The following is a 24,255-nucleotide window of genomic DNA, read 5'->3' as shown; positions in this document are numbered from 1 at the left end:
CTCGTTTGCTCCCTGACGAAGCTGCGACAAGCGCAGTGAAACACGCGTGTAGGGCACAGCGTGTCCACATGTGTTTAGTGTGTGAATGCTACAATGCAAATATATTATTATAGGATGTTAGCTGGCAGTCTGCAGCAATAAGGATACTCACCGCAGAGGGCTGTAAACTATGTGTAATGTCATGATGCTAATACAGGAATCATTATAGGAGACTAGCTGTTAGCCGTGAGTGACAGGGACATTTTAGCATAGAGGGCTGAATATACAGATTAGATGAAGGGACATTGATTGCCCAATCTCCAGAAATCTATGTATTTAAATATGGTGACAATTAATAGTCCTCATTAACAGTCTTTAGGAAGAGGGAGACTGTATTAAGCTGCGGCTAAGTCTATACCAGCTGCTTAAACGGACATACTTAATGATAGCTGGTAAAGTGTTACAAATCCTTGACACTGTGCTGGTAGCTACAGACATCAGTAGTGTTGTAATAGAGCATTGTTGCAACTGTGTATAATTGTAACACATTCAGATAGCTGAGACAGGAATATTGTAACAAACTGGCAACATTGAGAAGCCAGTAGCAGCTGCATGTCTCAATTCAATACACAGAACACAACACACTGTAGCAATTGAACTGGCAACATACAGGAGCCAGAGGACAGTTACCTGTCCTAAGATATTATTGAAGCAACTACCAGCAAAAGAGTCTATGTTAAAGTTGTGATTCTCATTAATAAAAGTTATAATTTTATGACTGTGGCATAAATGACAGCCAGGATATATGACATCATGACACACACTTTTTGAGATACCCGCAATATCTATACATAATTTTATTTTAGGACTATCACTGATCTAAAATTATAACAGGTCTCCCTATATAGTGGTTGCTTTATAAACTAAGGTTTTTTGATGAATGTAATAAATTTAACACAAACAAAAATAAATTTCCCTATACCTGAAGCCTAACAATTTAAGAATAATTATGTGACACAAGGATTAACAGTACTATACCTCTTAGTTATTATTCTATACATATTGGTAGCCAAAAAATAGGAATTATTCCTTAAAGCTACCACAACCAATATATTTGTGGGTCACTTTATATTTAAGCTTGGACTGTTATACCCCACCATTAACCTCACTGTTACTGTTAACCAATCAAATAAGGTTTATTCCTTTAATGGCATAACAGTGATTTACATTGACTAATGGGAAATCTTTATGTAAATGAGAAGTACACTATAATTAATTGAGGATACACATAATAATCCTCAGTGTTAATATACTACAGACGCACAGGAAATGAGTTGAGTCTACAGGTGGATTGCTTTCTAAGAAAAATTGGGGCTGCTATACCCCTAATATAAGCAATTTCTAGCCATACTCCTGATAGATTAAAACAGAGCCGATGTGTATTAATATACACGTAGGCCGTTTCCCATAACAAGTGGGGAATATTATAACCTCCGAAGCAACTTAACCCACACATATAATAGATCCTCTGAAGGTATAGACAGTAAGTGTGTAGGACTCCTGATGCTTGGAGATCCGTATTTCAGTAGAGAATTATATCTACAGCAATAGGGAAATTAAGACTAAAGCAACCACATATACTCAAAGATAATTTTATCTGAAACTGGGTGATATATGTGCATTTATTTGAATCTATAGTCCACATATTTCTACTGCACAAGGGGGAGTACCCGTCAGATGGTAATCTTCATGGAGTGAAGAAGATACACACATGAAGAGTAAACATTTAGACCACTGATGTAATATAGCGGGTTCCAACATCATAGATTGTGACAGCCTTTTTGATATTGGATAAAGACTATTGATATATAAGTCATCTCAGCAACTCCTAAGAATTAGACGTGAAACACATGTGGACACGTTTTTAACTCTTTATTCACATTTTTCCAGTCTTTTCACATATTTGTTAGTACTGTCATTTTAACTCTTATGTTTCACTGCTGTTCAGGACGATATCCAACTCTATTTTAATGCATATCAAATAAAGGTTATATTTTAGAATAAATTCATATCTCCTCAGTGCGTCAACAATACAGATTTCCTTCTGTTTCTTTCCTCTTACATTCTGGTTACGTACATGGAAAGCTGATTCAGAATCTAAGAAGGTTCTGGAATCTTTGCCTTTTACTGGAAGTATTCTGTTTGGTAAGGAATTGACAGATATTCTGGAGTCAGAAGCAGACTCCAAAACGGTAAAATTTCCTTCAAAATATAACCCCAAACGTAGGGGTCCCGCTTTTCGGCCCTTTGGGTCACAAGGAAAAGCAAAAGGAAAAAGTGATAGTAGGCAGCCCCAATATAATAAAATTGGTAAGGCAAAAAAGCAATGGGCTACCAGAACGCCAGCCTCCAAACCAGAGAATAAGCCATCAGCCTGATGGTGCGGGCCTCCTCCTGGGGGACTCCATGGTAGGGCGCCGACTTCTTCAGTTTGCACAGATATTGCAGCAGTCTACAACAGATGCCTGGGTGCAAGAAGTGGTATCTCTAGGTTGTTTTTCCCTTCAAGAGGCATCCTCCTCGAAGGTTCTTCTGCACCAGCCCGTCTCGGGTAGAGACAAAAGCCAGGGCTTTGCAAGAAGCAGTTCAGAAATTGCTTCAGACAGGAGTAGTCATTCCAGCATCCCCTGCACAACGGGGCCAGGGTTTTTACTCCAACCTGTTTTCGGTTCAGAAGCCAATTGGGTCATTCCGGCCAATTCTCAATCTCAAAATGCTGAACAAATACATTTGGGTCCCATGGTTTCACATGGAGACATTACACTCCATAGTTTTGGCCATGGAACCAGGGGATTATATGGTATCCCTGGATGTTCAGGATGCTTTACCTACATGTTCCTATAGCACTGTCCCGTCAGTGCTATCTCAGGTTCGCTATCCTCCAGCAGCATTATCAGTTCCAGGCATTACCGTTTGAGTTAGCCACAGCACCCAGAGTATTTACCAAGATCATGGTGGTTATGGCAGCTTATCTTCGTAAGCAGGGGATAAGAATTTTTCCATACCTCGACGACCTGTTAATCCTAGCTCAATCACAGGAATTGCTCCTGGACCATCTCCAACAGACAATAACATGTTTGCATAGGCACGGATGGCTCATAAATTGGGCAAAATCGTCTCTAGTTCCGTCACAACGGATGACTCACTTGGGGGCTGTACTGGATTCAAGTCTGCAGAAAGTATTTTTACCTCGGGACAAGATAGCCAAGGTACAGTCAAGGACTCAGGAGTTGTTACACAGTCAAACAATATCAATTCACACAGCAATGTGACTGATGGGTTTGATGGTGTCAGCATTCGACATGGTGGAGTGTGCATAATTCCACTCCAGACCTCTGCAGCGTCTGATTCTAGCCAGATGGAATGGAATACATCATACAATAAAGAAACAGACTATGGTACTTTCACACAAGGTAAGAAAGTCATTAGCATGGTGGCTACAGACATCCAATCTAGACAAAGGGAGACCCTTTTGGATATCAGATTGGGAGATCCTGACAACAGATGCCAATCCTCAGGGCTGGGGAGTAGTGTCCGTAAAATTATGGTTCCAGGAACAATGGACCACAGAAGAAAGTTGCCTGCCAATAAATCTGTTAGAACTTCGGGCCATATACATGACACTGATTCAGGCAAAGGACACTCTTCAGGGAAGACCAGTCCAGATCCGCTCGGACAATGTAATGGCGGTAGCGTACCTCAACCATCAGGGAGGAACGCGCAGTCAAACAGCAATGAAAAAGATAAGTCGCATACTAAAATGGGCAGAACTCCATCTTCCAGCATTGTCTGCCGTATTCGTTCCGGGAGTCCTAAACTGGGAAGCAGTCTCACGCCACTCAAGCAAGCGAATGGGCTCTACACCCGGAAGTCTTTCATACTCTGGTAGACAAATGGGGTTTGCCAGAGATAGATCTCATGGCGTCCCGTCTGAACAACAAAGTGCCCGCATACGGGTCAAGAGCAAAGGATCCGGGAGCGATCTTTGTGGACGCCCTGTCGGTGAAATGGCACTTTCATCTGGCGTATCTGTTTCCATCATCATCCTGCTACCCAGGGTGGTGAGGAAAATAAAAGAAGCAAGGGGTGCCATGATTCTAATAGCTCCGGCTTGGCTCAGAAGGCATTGGTACACAGATCTGCAGAGAATGTCGATGGATGCTCCACTACTGCTCCCTCAATGTCCAGATCTACTAATGCAGGGTTCAAGTTATCACAGGCATCTGGATCGACTATCGTTGACGGCGTGGCTCTTGAAACCTCTATCCTGAAGTCAAGAGGATTCTCACAGCAGGTAATTCAAACTATGCTCAGAGCAAGGAAACTCTCCTCAGCTCACATTTATCACCGAATATGGCAGGCCTATATTCATTGGTGCAGTGAAAGAAATATGGACCCGAAATCTTTCCAAATTTTCAGGGTCTTAGATTTCCTTCAGGCAGGAATGAATAAAGGTTTGAAAGTGGTTTCCTTGAGAGTTCAAGTATCAGCATTGACTGTATGGTTCCAAAAGAAAATAGCACATTTACAGGATGTGCATACTTTTTTCCAGGGAATGCTACGCATTCAACCTCCCTTTTGTTCCTCCTACAGTGCCTTGGGACTTAAATGTAGTCCTGAAAGCCCTTCAAGTTTCTCCATTTGAACCACTGGTTGACAGCTAAAGTTCTCTTTTTACTGACTACGGCATCAGCTAGAAGAGTGTCAGATTTAGGAGCGCTGTCATGTCGTTCTCCTTATTCTGTTTTTTTTTTTTTATCCAGATAAAGCAGTTCTCAGAACTAGGTCTGGGTATCTTCCTAAGGTGGTGTCTAAAGTCCACCTTAATGAAGAAATTGTAGTCCCGGCTTTTCAGGTATCGGGACTTTCTGCGGGACATGCGTCGCTGGACCGTAGTCCGGGCATTGAAGGATCTACGTGGATCGTACCAGTGCCATCAGAAAGACTCTCTTCATTCTCTACGGATTTCACAAGAGAGGATGGCCTGCTTCTAAACAGACGCTGGCAAGATGGCTTCGAATGACGATTTCAGAAGTATATTGTCGAGCTGATCTCCCTGTTCCTGCTAATGTCTCTGCTCACGCTACTCGTAAGTTAGGTCCTTCATGGGCAGCACAACATGGTGCTTCAGCAGAACAAATATGTAAGGCAGCCAGATGGTCTTCCATTAACACATTTATTAGACATTATGCCTTGGATACTTTTGTCTCTCATGACGCTGAATTTGGCCGAAAGGTTCACCTGTCCAATCGGGAGCGTCCCCACCACTAAATTGCTTTGGGAAATCCCATTGTTATCCTGTGGATAACCTGTGGACCCTGCCGGAGAAATATACGTTAAGGAAAGAACTTACCGTTGATAACAGTATTTCTCCGAAGTCCACAGGTTCCACAGGGATCCCACCCTGACGCACCTGATTTGAGGATCTTTCTACTCACTAAACCTCTTCCTTCTTGTACGGAAGGGTGTGCCTGTGTGTTATTTTCACCTGATGAGGGCTCTACATGATGCTCCTGCCTAAATGCTTTGGAATACAACTGATTTGCCTGAGCCAGTGGGCGGGGATATATGGACGGGCCCGTTGCATCCTTTGGAGGACTGAAAGCTTGTGATCGTTTGATTCCAATCCGCTGTCACTCCATCATATCCCATTGTTATCCTGTGGAACCTGTGGACTTAGGAGAAATACCGTTATCAACAGTAAGTTCTTACCATAACGTATATTTTTCATAATGTATAAACTGTTCCCTGCACCTGGGACTTTCATGCACACAGCAGGACACAATGCAGAGGAGACTCCCCTTCTGCCATGGCAATTTGCCACGTGACTTCAGACTACGGGGCAGATGTATTAAGCCTGGAGAAGGCATAAAGAAGTGATAAGTGCAAGGTGATAACGCACCAGCCAGTCAGCTTCTAACTGTCAATTCACATGTTGGAGCTGATTGGCTGGTGCGTTATCACCTTGTACTTATCACTGATTTATCACTTCTCCTGGCTTAAAACATCTGCCCCTGTAAAATGATGTGACAGAATCATGTGGGAAAAGGATGTCCGAGCAGAGATAACACTACAGCTATGGGGATGGGGAATGCCTTTTGAGTAGGACAAGCTGAAATATCATCATGTCCTGTCAAGTAATTGATTCATTACCTTTTTATTTTACCTATGTCTTATTTGTTGGCTTAATGTGCATGTAATGCTAGGAGTAGTGCATGGTCGCTTTCTAGTTCTCTTGCTGTTCCCACAGTAAATACATACAGCCAGCAGGCCATTTCCTTGTTTGGCTTCTCTTAAGTTGTACTAGGGTCTTTCCTGACTAATGGTGGCAAGAAGGAAAATTCAACATGTCTTATCCCAGAGCTAGGCATATATCACAGCAAGAGATCTAAACAGGGCTTTCTTTGTAATTAGTGACCTCACCCAATGCTTTAAACACTTTATACTACCAATGTCATTGCTCCTCCTATGTAAAGCTTTATATTCTAGGGGGTATATTTACTAAAGCTTCCAAAATGTTAAAAGTGGTGATGTTGCCCATAGCAACCAATCAGATTCTATGTTTCCATTTCTTTTTTGACCCTAGCAAATGATAGACAGAATCTGATTGGTTGCTATGAGCAACAGACAGAGGGGGGGGGGGTGTTGCAAATCCCACCCCTACATTTCCCTTCAGCACACTAAAAATTACCTGCAATCATACCTGAACCTATCTGGTAATAGAAATTCAGAGAATTAGTTTACACGTTTGCAAACACATGTTTAAGCTGCTGAGCCACTTCAAGGCTTCTCCGATGTCAGCAGTCCTAACACTACATAATAGCAGTGCACATATAGGGCAACATCATCACTATGAGCAACATCATCACTTTTCAATTTTAAAACCTTTAGTAAATTTACCCCTAGGTCTCTGTATTTTGAAAGCTTGCAAACTTGGCTTTTATTAAAGTATAATTTCATTTTCTAATTGTTTAATTATCAGGTACATTCTAAACACAGGCAATAAAGGCAAGTTACTTTACATGGGATATCTATCCAGAATATTATATACAGTAAACCTGTAAACATCTTTTTTTATTTTTTTATTTTTGTAAACATGGTAATAGTAGGTTGGGTACGGAACCCTGACAGTGAGGATGCCGACAGTGGCATCCTGACTATCGTAATCCCAACACATTTTGTTAAGTACGGTAACCCCTACCTCCTTCTCTTGCAGCCTAACCCTTATACTTACCGGTGGAATGTGTTGGGATTTTGACAGTCGGGATGCCTCTGTCCTTATTGTGACCATCGTCACCCTGTCTGTCTGGATGCTGACTCCATCCCGGTAATAGATATGGTCTTTCTGAGTGTGTCCCCTCCTTTTGCTAAAGATTTATACAAATTGGTGCTGTTTTCTGTCTAGCATTATTATATGTATATTGTCTGTTTGCTTACTGTGCTGCAGAGATATTGTGCCTGTAGATCTAGTCAGAACTGCTTGTTTTGTGTATGATCCTCATAACGTATTGTACATTTGAGTCACTGATGACTCAGACCACTATAACACATCCACCTGTGCTCCGGAGAGAGTCCCAAACCCTACATTGTTGGGTTACTGATACTGCCTTTTGTTTGTACAGAAAACTTTAAGTCGGATCATGTTCCTGACGCCGCACCTCCCATCGTTCTATCTTCATGGCCGCCTCAGGTCACACATTTTTGAAATTCACTATTTGGACAGCGCAATGCTCCAACTTGGGGTCAAAGAACTCACGGATGAGGAAGTACAGAGGGTGAGATGTAATTAATTCTAATATTAAATGTCCTAGTCTAGACATATGACTTAAATATTCCTTAGCTAAGCACTTTAGGTTTAGTGGTTCATTATCAAGTGTATCTTTCTATATGAAAGGTTTTACAGGCTTCATGCAGTTCCATATATTTTTTTTTTAGTGATTAATTTAAAGTTTTACTATACACAGAAGAGAAGGCACAAAAGTTACATACATCAGCATATTCTGTATTCTCAGCATAAGGATTAGAACACACAAAGATACACAGAAATATGAATGAGCAATCATAATACAAATCTAAGTGGTAATGACTAAACTGAGATGGTGAGGCATCTAGCATATAAATACGGTACTTACAAGGTCAGCTTTAACATCTCTAATTGTGAAATGTAATGTAATAAAAAGGAGTAAAGAGGAAGGTAGATAACGAGCGAGCTAGAAGGGATTAGGTGGTGGGGGTAGGATGGGGGAGATCCAGATTAGCATTAGAAAGTAATGGAAATAGCTAAAAGGCTCTATAAGGACGACAAAGGTAAGGACAGGTTCCAAGAATAATGCAACAACAGGTCTGAAAAGCCCGATCGTAGAACTCTGTGCGCTGTACAATTCTTAGATGCAAACCAGTCACACCACACCTGGAGGAATTTAAGAAAAAGGTATTGTGCAGATAAGTAGTTATTGTCTTTATGGATGCCAGGAGCCAAATTTTATTCATGAGTTACTGTTTAGAAAGAGGGTCAAGGCATTTACATTGTCTAGCAATCACGCATCTAGCCGCATTCAAAATATGTAACGAGAGCTTATCAGCATATTTATCTAAACCCCCTAGTAGGCAACCAGGTAGAAGAAACCACCGTGCCTTATTTATTGGTACTTTAAAAACTACTGATAAGAGGCAGACAACCTCGTCCCAGTATTTGGCTATTTTCGGTCATGACTACCAGATGCATTAGAAAGTACTTGCCTCACCACAACCCTTCCCAGACCAGTCTGAGGCAGAGCTGTACATTTTTTGTAACAGTGTAGGTACTAGATAACCACCTATAGCAGATTTTATAGGTGTTCTCCTTAACCAAGGAGGAGATAGAAGACTTTGAGACCCTCTCTCCCACTATGGACCAGGTGTTGTCATCAGGTGGGCTCCCCAAGCCTCTATCCCATTGCAGCTCATGACCCAGTGTGACTGGTTTTTTGACATGGAGTAAGAGATTGTAAAGGACAGAAATTACACTCTTCAAGAGTGGGTTGGTAAGGCACAGGTAAAGGAGATAATTATACTCTTCAAAAAGTGGTTGGTAAGGCACGGGTAAAAGGCAAAAATTATTCTCTTCAAGAAGGGGTTGGTCTAGCGATGGAGCAAGGGGGGACAGAGTCAAAGTGTCAGACTTGAATGTAAGCAAAAGGGCTGATAGTTTGTATTCCAAGTTTGCTCTGTATAGAACCCAGAGGGGTGCATCAGCCAAAATGGAGGAGATCATATACCACCCTAATGCTACCATTAATCCAGGAGGAGAAGCAATTTCGCTGAAACCTGGGAGGAATGCTGGATTTTGCCGGAGGGGGTTGATGGGAAGATAGATGGAAAGTGATTTCATAATGAGTTTTACAGTAGTCCCAAATGGAACATGTAAAAGTGATAATTGGGTGGGATTGTGTTCATTCTTATCTATCAGTGGCAGAGATACCTACATTGAAAGACATCGAGGATATAACAGGAGTTTGCTTCTATATGGACCCACTGAGGAACCTGTGAAGTAGCAAACGGAGTTATAGGTTGACTGTGGGTAGCATAAAAAAAATGAATGTCGGGGAAACCATTTCCACCATTAGTTGTGGGATGACGTCTGGATAAACCATCTGTGTAACTAATAATTTAGATCTTGGGACTTTGATAGGGATAATCTGGAAAAGATAAAGTAATTGGGGCAAAAGATTCATCTTAACCACCACTATCCTGCCCAACAAAGAAATTGTTATGAGTTGCCACTGCGACTCATTCATGGATGCATTCCGGCTGTGTCCTAGCAACTAGCATGCTGGCTGGTACGTACAGCAGTATACCTGTTTGGAATGCCTCGTTACCTGACTCCACCCTGATGTCTCTTGTAAATGGTCTGACTCCCTTTCATTAGGGATTCTGGCCAGTTCCTGTTACCGATGATATTCCATAGTTCCTGCACCTAGTGAGCTCATCACACGGTCGCTGTACCCTGTACAGTTCCCAGTCTGTCTGTTCCGGAGTCCTGGTTCCCTGCCTTTGTGTGCCTACTTCAGTCCTCTTTCTGTTGTCCCTGCCAGTCCTGCACCCCTGCCCTGTTGGATCCTGTCCTGTACCTGCCATCCTGTATCCATACTTGCTCCATGTCATTGTCTTGCAGTGGCCTTCCAGTTACTCTAGTGTCTGATCCTGATCCAAGTCCAGGCTCCTGCCAAGTCTCTGCGATTATATTCTGTCAGCTTTGGTTAAGAGTTCATCCACTCCAGCCGTACCTGTAGTTGCAAGTCTGCAGCAAACTATAGTATCTCTGGAACGTCTGAACCTGTATTCCAGTCACAGTTTAGCCACGGAGTTTGCATCCTGTCTGTTATTGCAGACTGCAGCCTAGTCACATTATTCATTTGGCTAGTCTCTCTCCAACTAGGTGCATGCTGCCATTACTCTGCTTTCAATCAGTATACACCCAGCACCTGTTTGTTATCCAGCAGTTAACCATCGCTGTTTTCATCTGCAACTAACTTTTTACAACTCCGGTCACTGTTGTCTTGTTGTGAATCCTGCACACAACTAGTGCAGCAGTCTTCAATAAGCATATCCTGCTAAGTCTGCCTGCAAGTAACTCCTGCTTTGTCGTGTATCCAATTATCAAGTCCTGCTGTCTTCAGTCACATCAGTTTAGTCTGCATTACCTAACCAAGTCTGTTTGCTGTTAACCCCAGCATTGACGAGTCATCCTGCTGCTACACTCCAGATTATTACCATGTGAGCTGCAGGTGGTATGTGCAGTGCGAGAGACTTGGTCTTGGAGAGAGTCTTTTTTTTATTTTTTAACAAATGTTATCTTTATTGAAGCATGACGTTTATATATTAGTCATCAAAGAGTACCATACGTAGCCAGGGTCTGGAAATGTGAGAGTAGAGATATGTGGGTACTAGTACATCATCAGCAAAGGGACCCTTCCCCATTGCCCAGTAGTATCCCTTTTACATCTGGATCAAGGCCAATCTGAGCTGCCAGTGGTTCAGTGAGCAGAGCCAGATAACCTGCCATCTGGCTTGCCAGCATATTTGTGAGCCTTATAGGATGTGGTTGGTATTATTATTATTATTATTATTATTATTATTATTTTCTTCTCTGGCTGGGTCCACAGGTTATCCACAGGATAACATTGGGATATGCCTGAGCGACAGCGTAAATGGCACCAAACGGTCACAAGCTTTCTGGCCTCCCAGGATGCATCGGGGCTTCACCATATAATCCCGCCCACTTACTCAGTCAAATCAGTTTTTTGTTTGGTGCTGCAGGAGCCGGACCATGGTCACAGGGCTGCTGATAATAAAGCAGCCTGAAGCTTTTATTATGTTATTTTTATAGTCTTACTTTGTTTTTGAGTGACTTTTCTTAACAGCATCTTAAACGCATATTAGAAAGAGTCGCTCCAACAACTCCCCATCGGGTCGCAACAACGCTTACCTTCGCGGTACAGTGCTGTCTTGATGGGCGTCTGTGTCGGATGTTCTAGCAGGTCCAGCAGACGTAACCAGGCTGTGGCCGGAGCATGGGGGAGAAGGTAAGTCTATGGATTGCCTCTTACTAGGGGGGTCCGGACACAGCTACACTGCTTTTGGTGGAGACTACAAACAGTGTGTTGATGCGCCGAACACTCTCTGGTGCGACAGCGCTACACTCTAGGGATCATAGGCGCCAGGACTAGGTTGAGGCCGCGATCCTTAAAGTTTAAGTCAACGGGGGGGAATCAGACGCTCTCCTGGCCGCCCCTCCCCCAAGTTTATGACCAGTTTCCGCGCGTCTCCCGTCCATGAACTGAATGGCCTCACTTCCGTCTCGGACGCTACCACGAGGGTACTCTGTCACAGCTTAGATGCCGCGGTTGTGTACACTAGAGATTGCCGGACCGAGGCGCAGGCCTTAGCATACACGTGGCATTTCACTGAGCGTCCGTGTCCATTAGTGAGCGTCCGTGTCTTGCATCAGTTATCAGAACGGCAGTGTACACCAGTAGCGTCTGAATCCACTCAGCGTCTTGCGAGCGTATTTGTTTGGATATGGAAGTGTGGTGAGTCTCCCTGTATCCCGCTCTATGGAGGAAGGGTATACAGTACTAAAAATTCTCTCTACTTGTTAGTATGAATTGTTAATTTTAGTACATATTGCATATGAGACCTGTATATTACTGTTGTTTCTGCATGTTATGTTTGAAAAAAAACAGTTAAAAACAGAAGAACAATTTTCCTACTTACTTGTAAGTTGTTATGGGGGTTATATTCTCATATGACAATGTTTAATGCCTTAACATGTGACTGACTGCTAGTATGTGTGCTGACTTTTTTATGTCGTCAGTCCTGTTCTGACCCTAAATTCAGGTGCACGGCTGTGGTCAGATTGATCTCACTTCTATATATCCATATATAGGTGATTTTCAGTCACAAATTGTGTAGTCATAAACAGAATATTACCATGTCTGTGAGCGGCAAAAGTGACTAGGAGAATTTATCAGGCACTCCTACATCCCTAACATGCTTATCTTGTAAAACAGGGTTAATTGGTATGAACCAGTTGGTCACTTATGAGGGGTTGTGTGCGAACTGTTTTTGCTTTTCAGCAAAGTAAAAAACAGGATTTGGTTCAACAACCAGCAGAGCCACCATGGAGTACGTTCGCAAAGACTTTGTCTTCAATAGCGGATAGGTTAACTCCGGCAGCACCACCCCAGGGGTTAGGTTACACTATTAACCCATACATGCAGCTCCCTTCCTATGGGTTGGTTCCAGTAGCCTCTACAAGTAACCAAGGGACAGGTAAGACTAAGACAGATGCGTCTATGTGGCAGACTACACAAGATGATACAACAGATGATGATACAGTATATTCAAAAACTCTGTATGATGATCAGTCGCAGAGTTTTAGTTCAGAGGATGTAGCTGAACTTATTGATGCTGTGAAGGCTGTTCTCTCTTTGGAAGAGTCAGCCAAGACAGTGTCAAAATCTAAAGCACCTGTGTTTAAACGAACAAAAACAGTTAAAACTGAATTCCCAGCGTCAGATGAGCTGACGGAAATGATGGAAGAGTCTTGGGCGACGGCCAGTAAAAAGTATAAGATTCCAAAAAGATGGAATTCTTATTATCCATTTCCAGCAGCGAATTGTTCGAAAAGAGAAGTTCCTCCAACAGTAGATGCACATGTACTGCGACTTGTGCATAAATCTGCTTTACCACTGTCATCTACCTCACTAAATGATGTCACAGACAGAAGGGTAGATAGCTTCTTGAAAAAAACATTTTCTCAGGAGCAGTGGTAAGACCTGCAATGGCTTCGGCCTGGATAGCAAAGGCAATGGGCGAATGGTTAGAGGAACTAGAGAATGGCCTCTCTCCTCCTAATAGGTAGCAAGAGTATCATTTAAGCCGTTTAAGACAATCTTCCCAATTCTTTGAAGAAGCAGCAATTGATATGGGTACAATTGCTTCTAAAGCTTCAGACTTGGCAGTAGCCGCTCGTAGAGCAGTTTGGCTACGAACCTGGAAAGCAGATGCTGAATCCAAGAAAGAATTGGAAGCATTGCCTTTCATGGGTAATATATTGTTTGGAAAACAATTGTCTGATATTCTAGAATCGGAAGCTGAATCAAAGAAGGTCAGATTTCCGGCTAGTTATAACCCTAAGTCCAAGGGTTCAAAGTTTCGGCCATTTCGATGGCAAGGCAAAGCTAAAGCTAAAGAGGAGTCTAAGCAACCCCAGTCCAATAGATCAGCCAGGGGTAGGAAGCAATGGGCTAGTAGAAAGCCAGCTTCCAAGCCTGAACAGCAACCATCAGCCTGAAGAGACGGGCCTCCGCCTGGAGGATTCCAGGGTTGGGGGCCGACTCCTTCATTTTGTACACATGTGGCAACAGTCGACAACAGATGCTTGGGTGCAGAAGGTGGTTTCTCAGGGGTATGGGTTCCCATTCAGGAGGCAGCCTCCTCAAAGATTTTTTTGCACCAGCCCATCTCGTATAGAGTCGAAGGCCAGTGCCCTGCAAGAAGCAGTCCAAAAATTACTGCAGTCAGGTGTGATTGTCCCAGTACCGCCATCACAAAGGGGACAGGGGTCTTACTCCAATGTATTTCTGATTCAGAAGCCAAATGGGTCATTTCAACCAAATCTCAAAATGTTAAACAAATACATTTGGATTCCAAGGTTCCACATGGAGACTTTACGCTCCATAATGTTGGCTATGGAACCGGGAGATTACATTATATCTCTGGATGTACAGGATGCTTACCTACATGTGCCTATAGCACGGTCGCATCAGTGTTACCTCAGGTTTGCCATCCTCCAGGAACATTTCAGTTCCAAGCCTTGCCCTTCGGGCTAGCAACAGCACCCAGGGTATTTACCAAAATTATGGTGGTTATGGCAGCTTATCTCCGCAAGCAGGGGATAAGGATATTCCCATGCCTAGATGACCTGTTAATCCTAGCACATTCGCAGGAGTTACTTTTGAGCCATCTTCAACAGACAGTAGTTTGTTTACAGAGACACGGGTGGCTTATAAATTGGGAAAAGTCGTCTCTGAATCCGCCACAGCGGATGGTTCATTTGAGGGCCATATTGGATTCAGGTCTACAAAAAGTTCTCTTACCAGAGAAAAAGATAGTCAAGGTGCAAGTCATGACTCGGGAAACGTTGCACACCCAGACAATGGTGGTCATTCCCAGTTGTTCGCTCGGTAATTTTCTTCGCATCGCATCGATTTTCCGCTAATTGCGCATGCGCAATGTTCGCACTGCGACTGCGCCAAGTAAATTTGCTAAGAAGTTTGGTATTTTACTCACGGCATTACGAGGTTTTTTCTTCGTTCTGGTGATCGTAATGTGATTGACAGGAAGTGGGTGTTTCTGGGCGGAAACTGGACGTTTTATGGGAGTGTGTGAAAAAACGCTGCCGTTTCTGGGAAAAACGCGGGAGTGGCTGGAGAAACGGGGGAGTGTCTGGGCGAACGCTGGGTGTGTTTGTGACGTCAAACCAGGAACGAAACTGACTGAACTGATCGCAGTGGCAGAGTAAGTCTCGAGCTACTCAGAAACTGCAAAGAAATTTCTAATCGCAATTTAGAGAATCTTTCGTTCGCAATTTTGCTAAGCTAAGATTCACTCCCAGTAGGAGGCGGCTTAGCGTGTGCAATGCTGCTAAAAGCAGCTTGCGAGCGAACCACTTGGAATGAGGGCCAATGTCAATCCATGCAGCAATGCGGTTGTTGGGTCTGATGGTATCAACCTTCGACATGGTGGAATATGCGCAATTCCACTCAAGACCATTACAGCACCTTATTCTGACCAAATTGAACGGAAATCATCAGGCGATAAAAAAGCAGATGATAAAGTTTCCAGTAAACGTAAAAAGGTCTCTAGCGTGGTGGCTACAGGCGGACCATTTAAACAAGGGGAGACCCTTTTGGATAAAAGAATGGCAAGTCCTGACAACAGATGCCAGTCTGCAAGGCTGGGGTGCGGTACTCGGAAGCCTTTGGTTCCAGGGAAAATGGACCGTAAGGGAAAGTCGCCTGCCAATAAATCTGTTGGAAATAAGGGCCATTTATATGGCTCTAGTTCAGGCAAAGGACAGTCTGCAAGGAAGACCGGTCCAGATTCGCTCAGACAATGCGACAGCAGTAGCGTACCTCAATCCATCAAGGAGGAACTCACAGCAAGAGACTGATGGAGGAAGTAACTCCCATTCTAAGATGGGCAGAACTCCATCTCCCAGCATTGTCAGCAGTGTTTGTCCCAGGTGTACTGAACTAAGAAGCGGATTTTCTCAGTCGACACACCATTCAGGAAACCGAATGGGCATTACACCCAGAAGTGTTTCAGATGATAGTGAACAGATGGGGTCTACCGGAGATAGATCTCATGACGTCTCGTCTAAACAACAAAGTTCCGAGGTACGTATCAAGAACAAAGGATCCCGGAGCGGTCCTTGTAGACGCACTGTCAGTAGAATGGAAATTTCATCTGGCGTATCTGTTCTCTCCAATATCTCTGTTACCCAGAGTAGTGAGAAAAATAAAGCAAGCAAAGGGAGCCATAATTCTAATAGCTCCAGCTTGGCCAAGAAGGCATTGGTACACAGATTTACTGAGACTGTCCGTGGAAGCACCGATACTGCTCCCTCAACGTCCAGATCTGCTAATGCAGGGTCCTTGTTGTCACAGCCATCTGGATCGTCTGGCTTTGACGGCGTGGCTGTTGAAACCTCTATCTTAGAAGCTAGAGGATTTTCAAAACAATTAATCCAAACCATGCTTAGAGCAAGAAAGCCTTCTTCAGCTCGTGTTTATCACCGAATATGGCAAGCCTATATTCATTGGTGTACTGAAAAAAGTTTGAATCCAAGATCTTTTAAAGTATCCAGGATTTTGGATTTCCTTCAAGCAGGATTGGATAAAGGTTTGAAAGTAGCTTCCTTGAGAGTTCAAGTATCCGTGTTAACTGTATGGTTTCAGTGAAAGATTGCTGGTTTACAGGATGTACGTACTTCTTTCAGGGAGTTGTACATATTCAACCTCCATTTGTTCCTTCTGCATCTCCCTGGGATTTGAATCTAGTTCTTAGATTCCTTCAGGGACCTCTGTTCGAACCACTTAAGAGAGCAGATCTTAAATGGTTAACGGCTGAAGTACTTTTTCTACTGGCAATGGCGTCAGCCAGAAGAGTGTCAGATTTAGGAGCGTTATCGTGTAAGTCTCCTTTCCTAAGTTTTTTCCCAGATAGAGCAGTTCTCAGAACTAGATCTGGTTATCTTCCAAAGGTGGTTTCAAAGTTTCACCTTAACGAAGAGATTGTAGTCCCAGCTTTTCAGGTATCGGGACTTTCTGCGGGAGAAGCGTCGCTGGACGTAGTCCGAGCATTAAGAATCTACATAGATCGTACTAGTGCCATCAGAAAAACAGATTCTCTCTTCATCCTCTACGGATTTCATATAAGAGGATGACCTGCTAGTAAACAGACACTGGCAAGATGGCTCCGAATGGTAATATCAGAAGCTTATTCTCATGCAGATCTCCCTACTCCGGCTAATGTCTCTGCTCACTCTACACGTAAGGTAGGTCCTTCATGGGCAGCACAACAGGGTGCTTCAGCAGAACAGATTTGTAAGGCAGCCACATGGTCTTCCATAAACACATTCATTAGACATTATGCCTTGGATACTTTTGCCTCTCATGACGCAGATTTCGTGTGAAAGGTCCTCCTGTGTAATCAGGAGCGTCCCCACCACTAAAACTGGCTTTGGGAATCCCAATGTTATCCTGTGGATAACCTGTGGACCCAGCCAGAGAAATAGACGTTATGGTAAGAACTTACCGTTGATAACGTCATTTCTCTTATGTCCACAGGTATCCACAGGGGTCCCACCCTGACGCACCTGATTTGAGGATCTTGACAATCACTAAACCTCTTCCCTCTTGTATGGAAGGGTGTGCATGTGTGTTCTTATCGCCTAAATAGGTTTCTACCTGATGCTCCTGCCTAATCGCTGTGGAAAGAACTGATTTGACTAAGTCAGTGGGCGGGATTATATGGTGAAGCCCCGATGCATCCTGGGAGGCCAGAAAGTTAGTGACCGTTTGGTGTCATTTCCGCTGTCGCTCCGGCATATCCCAATGTTATCCTGTGGATACCTGTGGACATAAGAGAAATTACGTTATCAGCGGTAAGTTCTTACCATAACGTCTATTTTTTAGTTATTTTAAATTAGCTTGTTTGTTAGGTTTCTATGTTCTTTTTAAATTGAACAAATTATCGAGTTCATTACATTTGATCATGTTTGCTAAATATTTAAAAGTGCAATGCTCTTACTAGCAAGACATTGCTATTAAAAGCATTGTCCTTTTAAATATTGGACATAAACACGCTCAAAAGCCCCGGGTTTTATAACCCAGTGCCTCTTATATAAACCGCTAGATCTATTCTGTGTATTGCTGTTCTAACTACAGAAGGAGAAATTAGTTCTCACTGCTGTTTTCTATATTGCAGCGTAACCAGAGAGAACATGATTTATTTATTTATATAGCTTATCCACTTTACATTGCGCTGTACAGAGAATAATAGTAATTATGGGGTAAATGTATGAAGCAGTGATAAGAATGGAGACGTGAGCCAGTGGAGAAGTTGCCCATGGCAACCAATCAGCATTGAAGTAACATTTATCATTTTCATACTATACAATTGTCTGGAGCAGCTGATTGGTTGCCATGGGCAACTTCTCCACTCTTATCACTGCTTCATACATTTACCCCTCAGTCCCCTTTTACCCATGGGGTCGGAAAATGTTGTCTCATCGCTCCAGAATCTATTATTAAAATTGGACACTGTTGTTAATTACGTCACCCGCATGCTTAATGTGTCTGGTAACGTCGTCCTTTATTACATTTATTTATAAGGTGCCAGCTTGCTCTTCGGGGCTTTACAACATTTTGGGGGGGGGAAAGCAGTGTTTTAAATAAAGATTGTATTGAGAAATAGGTCCTTACCCACAAGGTGACAGTCTCCTACTTTGAATTACAAGCAAAATATATACGATTCTATTCTGACTTTGTTACTCTTACTGTATATTGTAAGACTTAAATATTAATGTGTAATCATTTTGCCAAATATGTTTGAAAAGATTGGTTTGTGTACATGGTTTTGTTATTTCCCTTCCATCTGCCCATGAGCCTCTTCTCTGTAACTATCACAGAGGTCTGCAGAATGATAGATTGTAGCTACCTTACTCCAGGGTATATCAGAAAGCCATTACATTCAGCAAATGACCATCCTGAGGATAGACTTCTGTTTCTCTTCTTTGTGTCATAATTATCTAAAAAAAAAAAAGTGTTTTTTCTTATTCCTTCTGTAAAAAAAGAAAATAAATATTTATTCTTCAGGGTCTCCGCCAGCCTGAGCCAAAACAAGTCTCACATTATGTGGCTAATGGGCACAGAACTGCCTTCCATATTATAGTTTCCACTATGCCCCGGGTGTCTTTACTTCTGTTGCTGGTCTGTTAAACAGCACTTCCCTTTTAAGAACAAAGCAATTACCAAGTCTTATTAACCATATCCTATATGGCTTTCTGTATTCGTTTGACTCAGGCATGTTATATCAGAGGGCTGAATTCCACTCACCTCAGTACAGAAGACTGCAGAGAATGGTTACGCTGTTGGCTCCAGTTATCTGACAAACTAACAGGTAATTCCTGTCTCCCTGTCCTCCTTGCATGGCCATGCCTGTGTCGTCCGTTGCACACTAGATGCCTTTAAAAACTTTCTTGCAAATTAGAATTTCATTGGCATAAATGTTGAACTTCTAATGCCTTCCTCTCATATACTACTGTCTACCATGCCTATACATGTGTTATCAACACCCCTAAACAAACATACTTCCAGCCTCTCCTCTCTTCTAAGGCTTCAAATACCATAGGCTTTTGAAATCTGTAGTCAGTCCTCCGGCATCCTCCATCTACTGGCAGTGCCCAGGATCTTGCTTCATAGTTGAAGGACAAGATTAATAAAATCTGACACAAAATGGTATCCTCTTAGGGGGTCATTCCGACCCGATCGCTCGCTGCAGTTTCTCGCAGCGTTCGGGTCGGAACTGCGCATGCCAGCCGTCGTTGCTTAGCGATCGCCTCTGAGGCAGAGGCGGTCGCTGGGCTTGAGGGGGCTGGACGGCGGCGTTAAGCCGCCATTTAGGGGGCGCGGTCCGGCCAATGCAGGCGTGGCCAGACTGTTGGGGGGGGGGCCGCGGCGGCTGCGCGACGTCACACGCAGCCACTGCGGGCCAGGGAGAAACGAGTAGTTCCCGGCCAGCACTCTAAAGCTGCACTCTGGTCGGGAGCTACTCTTGAAGTGCAAAGGCATCGCCACTGTGCGATGCCTTTGCACTTCTGCGGGGGGGGGAGCGGCACTGACATGCAGGGCGGACTAGGAATGGAGTTGTGCATCATCTATATTACATCTGGTGATCTGGGTGGTGTAATCAAATGGTTAAACTCCGTCAATAACCACCAATGCATAAATGAAGAGGTGCATATAAAAGAAAGGAAGGTGTGTGGTGATTGCCACACTGAAACGCATTGAGTAGCTCATTGCACCTGATGGGACATTTCTAATCTGATATCCGGCCCAGCAACACTTTGTGGACAAGAACTAAGCCATTCCTACTGCTTTTTGGAGATCCAGTGCGGGGGACTACTTGCTAATTCAAGGACCACACGGACTGGCTATACTGCCAACAGGGCACCATTAATACTCTGGCTGGATATTGTACCGGAACCTTTCTTTTGTACGCCCCTCTTCATTTATGCACTGGTGGCTATTGACTGAGTTTAACCGTTTGACACAACCTACTCCATGCACAATAGATCCTATTTGCAATACCCATTACTGTAATTAGCACATTCTAATACATTGTGTGCATGAATTGTTTTTTAAATGTATTTATTATTTAGGTATTTTAATATTCATTAAATATTGTATTGTATTCACCAAGCCACATTGCAGATTTTGATGAATGAATTTCTGAGTGCACCATTACATATACCCACAAGCGCTGTTCTCCCGCTATCTGTTTTAAGGCCATCAACAAAACTACATGAATACATTTCTCTTCCCTTGTCTCTATGGGGGTAATTCCAAGTTGATCGCAGCAGGAATTTTGTTAGCAGTTGGGCAAAACCATGTGCACTGCAGGGGAGGCAGATATAACATGTGCAGAAAGAGTTAGATTTGAGTGGGTTATTTTATTTCTGTGCAGGGTAAATACTGGCTGCTTTATTTTTACACTGCAATTTAGACTGCAGATTGAACACACCACACCCAAATCTAACTCTCTCTGCACATGTTAAATCTGCCTCCCCTGCAGTGCACATGGTTTTGCCCAACTGCTAACAAAATTCCTGCTGTGATCAACTTGTAATTACCCCCTATATCTCCTAAATTGACCTTTTTTGGGCAATCTTTTGCCTTAAACTTAACAATGATTTGTGTGACTAACGGTAAGTATGTTACTATCCCTAACTTCAATGCTATGACAATAAAAGGTCTAGCAGGATATTACTGAATCTTGATTTTGTTAGGAGCACTTCTATTCCCTTTATTACACGAGATCCATTTTATCTCAGTGACAGCCTGTTTATCCCTCAGGTTTGCCTGCAGACAGAAAATGGCTGCTGGTCTGTGTCCATTTTAGCTTTGCTGGACTTGCCTACCCACAATCCTTTTCTTCCCTAGCTTTCCTCCTTTACACATTCCTGCCATTCTCCTTCCTCACTGTCATACTTGGCCACTTATACAAAACTAGTTCTTTAAGCTAACAGAACTGTATTAAACCATACTTTGTCATTTATAACCAGTGGCGGCTCCTACCTGCTGTCTTCAGGGGGGCTGCCTGTGCCGGCACTTCCCACTGCTCTGCCCCCAGGCTGCACCTGCCACCGCACCGTGATGGAAGGATGATTTTTTTTTAAAAACAGGCTTCCGCCAGCCGCGGTCACTGTTGGAGATAAATGGAGAATTTGGGCATGCGGGCCCGCACCCCGTTTTATGCGGCTTTTACAGACAGCATATGTTGCAGTCCTAGAAGCACATTACTGCTGGCAGAAAGGCTGCCTATTGGAAGCCCTAGCTGCCAATCACAGTCCTGCACGTGATTAGCAGATTGTGCTTCCAATAGGAAGCTACTACAATCACTAGGGGCTCACTGGTGGGGGCAGGGTTTTCAATCCGCCACTGTTTGTAACACTTGTCATTCTTCAACCTTCCTTTAGTCCCTTACAATCCACTCTGCTAGTAATATAATATACATTCTACTAGACACATTTTAAAACCTCTCTGGTGCTGCAAGAATCATTCATCTTTTAAGATGTTTCTTGATTTCGACCCTATAAAATTAGTCTTTTGATAAATGTTTTCTGTTTCTTTTCAGTGTCTGAGGCATCCTTATTGCTGCACAGTATGGTCCTACTATCCACCAACTACCTCCAGTCTTTAAAGAAGTGATTATCTGGGCAATGGTCCTTCTACTCGTAGAGTTGCTCCTAGTAACGACCTAAGCCACAGAGCTTGATGCGCTCAGGTTATTTACAAAGTGCACTGAGTGGGGGAGTTAAGTTCTTCCTGTATTTGATGGGTGATATTCTCAAAATACATTGTGCATTATTAAAATTGTTGTGAAAAACCGCTCTTTACCTGGAGAAATATTCAAAGGGAAAACACATGGGGCGATGTATCAAACCTTGGAGAGAGATAAAGTACCACCCAATCAGCTTCTGTCATTTTTCAAACATAGGGGTGGATTTAACAAATAATAAATGGTGCTCCAGCCAATCAGCTCCTAACTGTCATGTGTCATTTGTAACGAGTGGTAACAAGAATATCCCTCATTGCTAAATCTGCCCCACAGCCTGTAAAATGACAGAAGCTGATTGGTTGGTACTTGAACTATCCAAGGTTTGACACATCTCCACCTTTGAGAGATGGGACCAAATAAAGGAAGAAGTACTTAGTCATTATCAAAATAACTTGAAGCTTAGTCATTTGTTTCATCAATTATTAATGAACTGTATATCTGACCTTCACTTTATTTTATGAATGTTGTTCTAATGCTTGGGATTGTGGTAAAAAGACTTTGGAAGAAAGAAAAGTTTGGGGCTTGTATCTTGTCCAGACTTCAGTAAAGACCAACTTGTTTCCAAGAACTGACACCCAACAATGTGCCGGATATGTTACTGCTGAGAAATGGGGTACACTCCACATACAGTGCAAAGGATCCACTGACTGATCTATACAGCCACCGTCTAATTAGATATATCCCAGTTGTCTTTTGATCCACTGTTGCCACTACACCATCTATTTCTTTGCCTGGGTCTCCTGACTCTGCAAGTAAGGCAAACCAACAGCACTTTCTAAACAATCCATCAAGTCAATTATTTTAGCTGTTTAGTAAATATTGCAATTAACCTTCAGTTGGTAAAGGTTGTTTTTTTATGTTTTCATATGTGGTTGTGTATTTTATTTCTGCTTGTGTTGGTGCAGTGTATGTGTACATAATGTTTAAGATTTATAAAACAAGCTTTTTACACAGCCTGAGTTATGTTACAATTTGTTTTCTTGCTCATTTAGAAATATTCCAAAAACGTTTCTTCTTTAACAGACACACACACAACGTTGTTCACATATATATCATGTCGGCTGTGCAGCACAGCCAATGCCCGCTATATCTATAGATATATAAGCGCATCTGACTTTGTGTACGGGCAGAGTGACTGACACGTTAGACACACTATATCAGGCGAACGACTGTTAAGTGTGTATGCACTTACCAATCACTCGATGGGTCGGCCAGGTGTGTATCCAGATTTACAATAGAACTCCATGTAAAATGGTTCTGGGTATATAAACCCTCCCCTTGGAGCCATGAAGTTTCCATATCTGTACCCTGCTCAGAGGTTCTCACTACTACCTCTGTAATGCTCATTTGTCTTGGAATCTGCAATTTGGAGAAGTTTAGATGATACTTGTCAGGTTTCTGCAATGCCTCCTTTGGAAAGCCTTTCATTGGAAAATAGAAGGCAAAAGAACAGTCTGCTTCTTTTGACTTTTTAAGTAAAGCGACCGCAGGAACCACAGTTTCCACTGGATTAATCAAAATCTAATGTCTGCCAGATTAAAAGAATTAGAGCTTTCACATCGGGTCCACTGGGAGACGCTTCTTCCCACTGTTCAAAATCCTGCAGATCTGAGTCTCTCTGAACCTCCCTGTAAAGAAACTGGAATTGTGTGGAGGACTAAAGTTACAAACGCCTTATTCCAAACACTCGCTAGACAGTTTTTTGTTATTGTTTAGCCACGTGTCCTTTAATTACTTCATACCCTGGTGATTATTCTGGGTCTTTACTCGTGGTTATGTGTTGTTGTGTGATATTATTTGGTAGATGTTTCCATGTGTATCCGGTGCTCTTAGGTATTGATCATACAAGAAGTATCTGTGAGGGAAATGTGATATCTACTACCAGCCCCTGTGTTTATTCCCTTGAAAGAAGTTCTTGCATCCATATTCCTACCAGCATGCTGCAGAGACTGACCGGGACAGGGAGGGGGGGGGGGGGGGGGGGGTCAGAGACAGTGTTAGACCCCTCCGTCCACCCCTCCGGCTCCTTTCAAACTGCTGGAGGGG

General features: G+C 43.0%; 1 protein-coding gene across 2 annotated transcripts in view; it reads left to right on the top strand.

Annotated features, from left to right (window-relative positions):
- The window catches only part of LETMD1 (LETM1 domain containing 1), a 101,559-nt gene extending 78,397 nt beyond the window's left edge, over nucleotides 1–23,162 (top strand). For both annotated transcript variants that reach the window (XM_063952292.1, XM_063952293.1), the window contains exons 7-9: nucleotides 7,662–7,814; nucleotides 19,173–19,269; nucleotides 22,006–23,162. In XM_063952292.1, coding sequence (XP_063808362.1) covers nucleotides 7,662–7,814; nucleotides 19,173–19,269; nucleotides 22,006–22,079 — 324 coding nt within the window. In that variant the 3' untranslated portion in view covers nucleotides 22,080–23,162. The remainder of the gene's footprint in view (nucleotides 1–7,661; nucleotides 7,815–19,172; nucleotides 19,270–22,005) is intronic.
- Nucleotides 23,163–24,255: the final 1,093 nt, after the last annotated feature.

This window comes from Pseudophryne corroboree, chromosome 2 (genome assembly GCF_028390025.1).
Source record: "Pseudophryne corroboree isolate aPseCor3 chromosome 2, aPseCor3.hap2, whole genome shotgun sequence".
NCBI classification, from domain to species: Eukaryota; Metazoa; Chordata; class Amphibia; order Anura; family Myobatrachidae; genus Pseudophryne; species Pseudophryne corroboree.
Note: the sequence above shows the minus strand (reverse complement) of the source record. Positions and strands in the feature narration are given on the sequence as shown.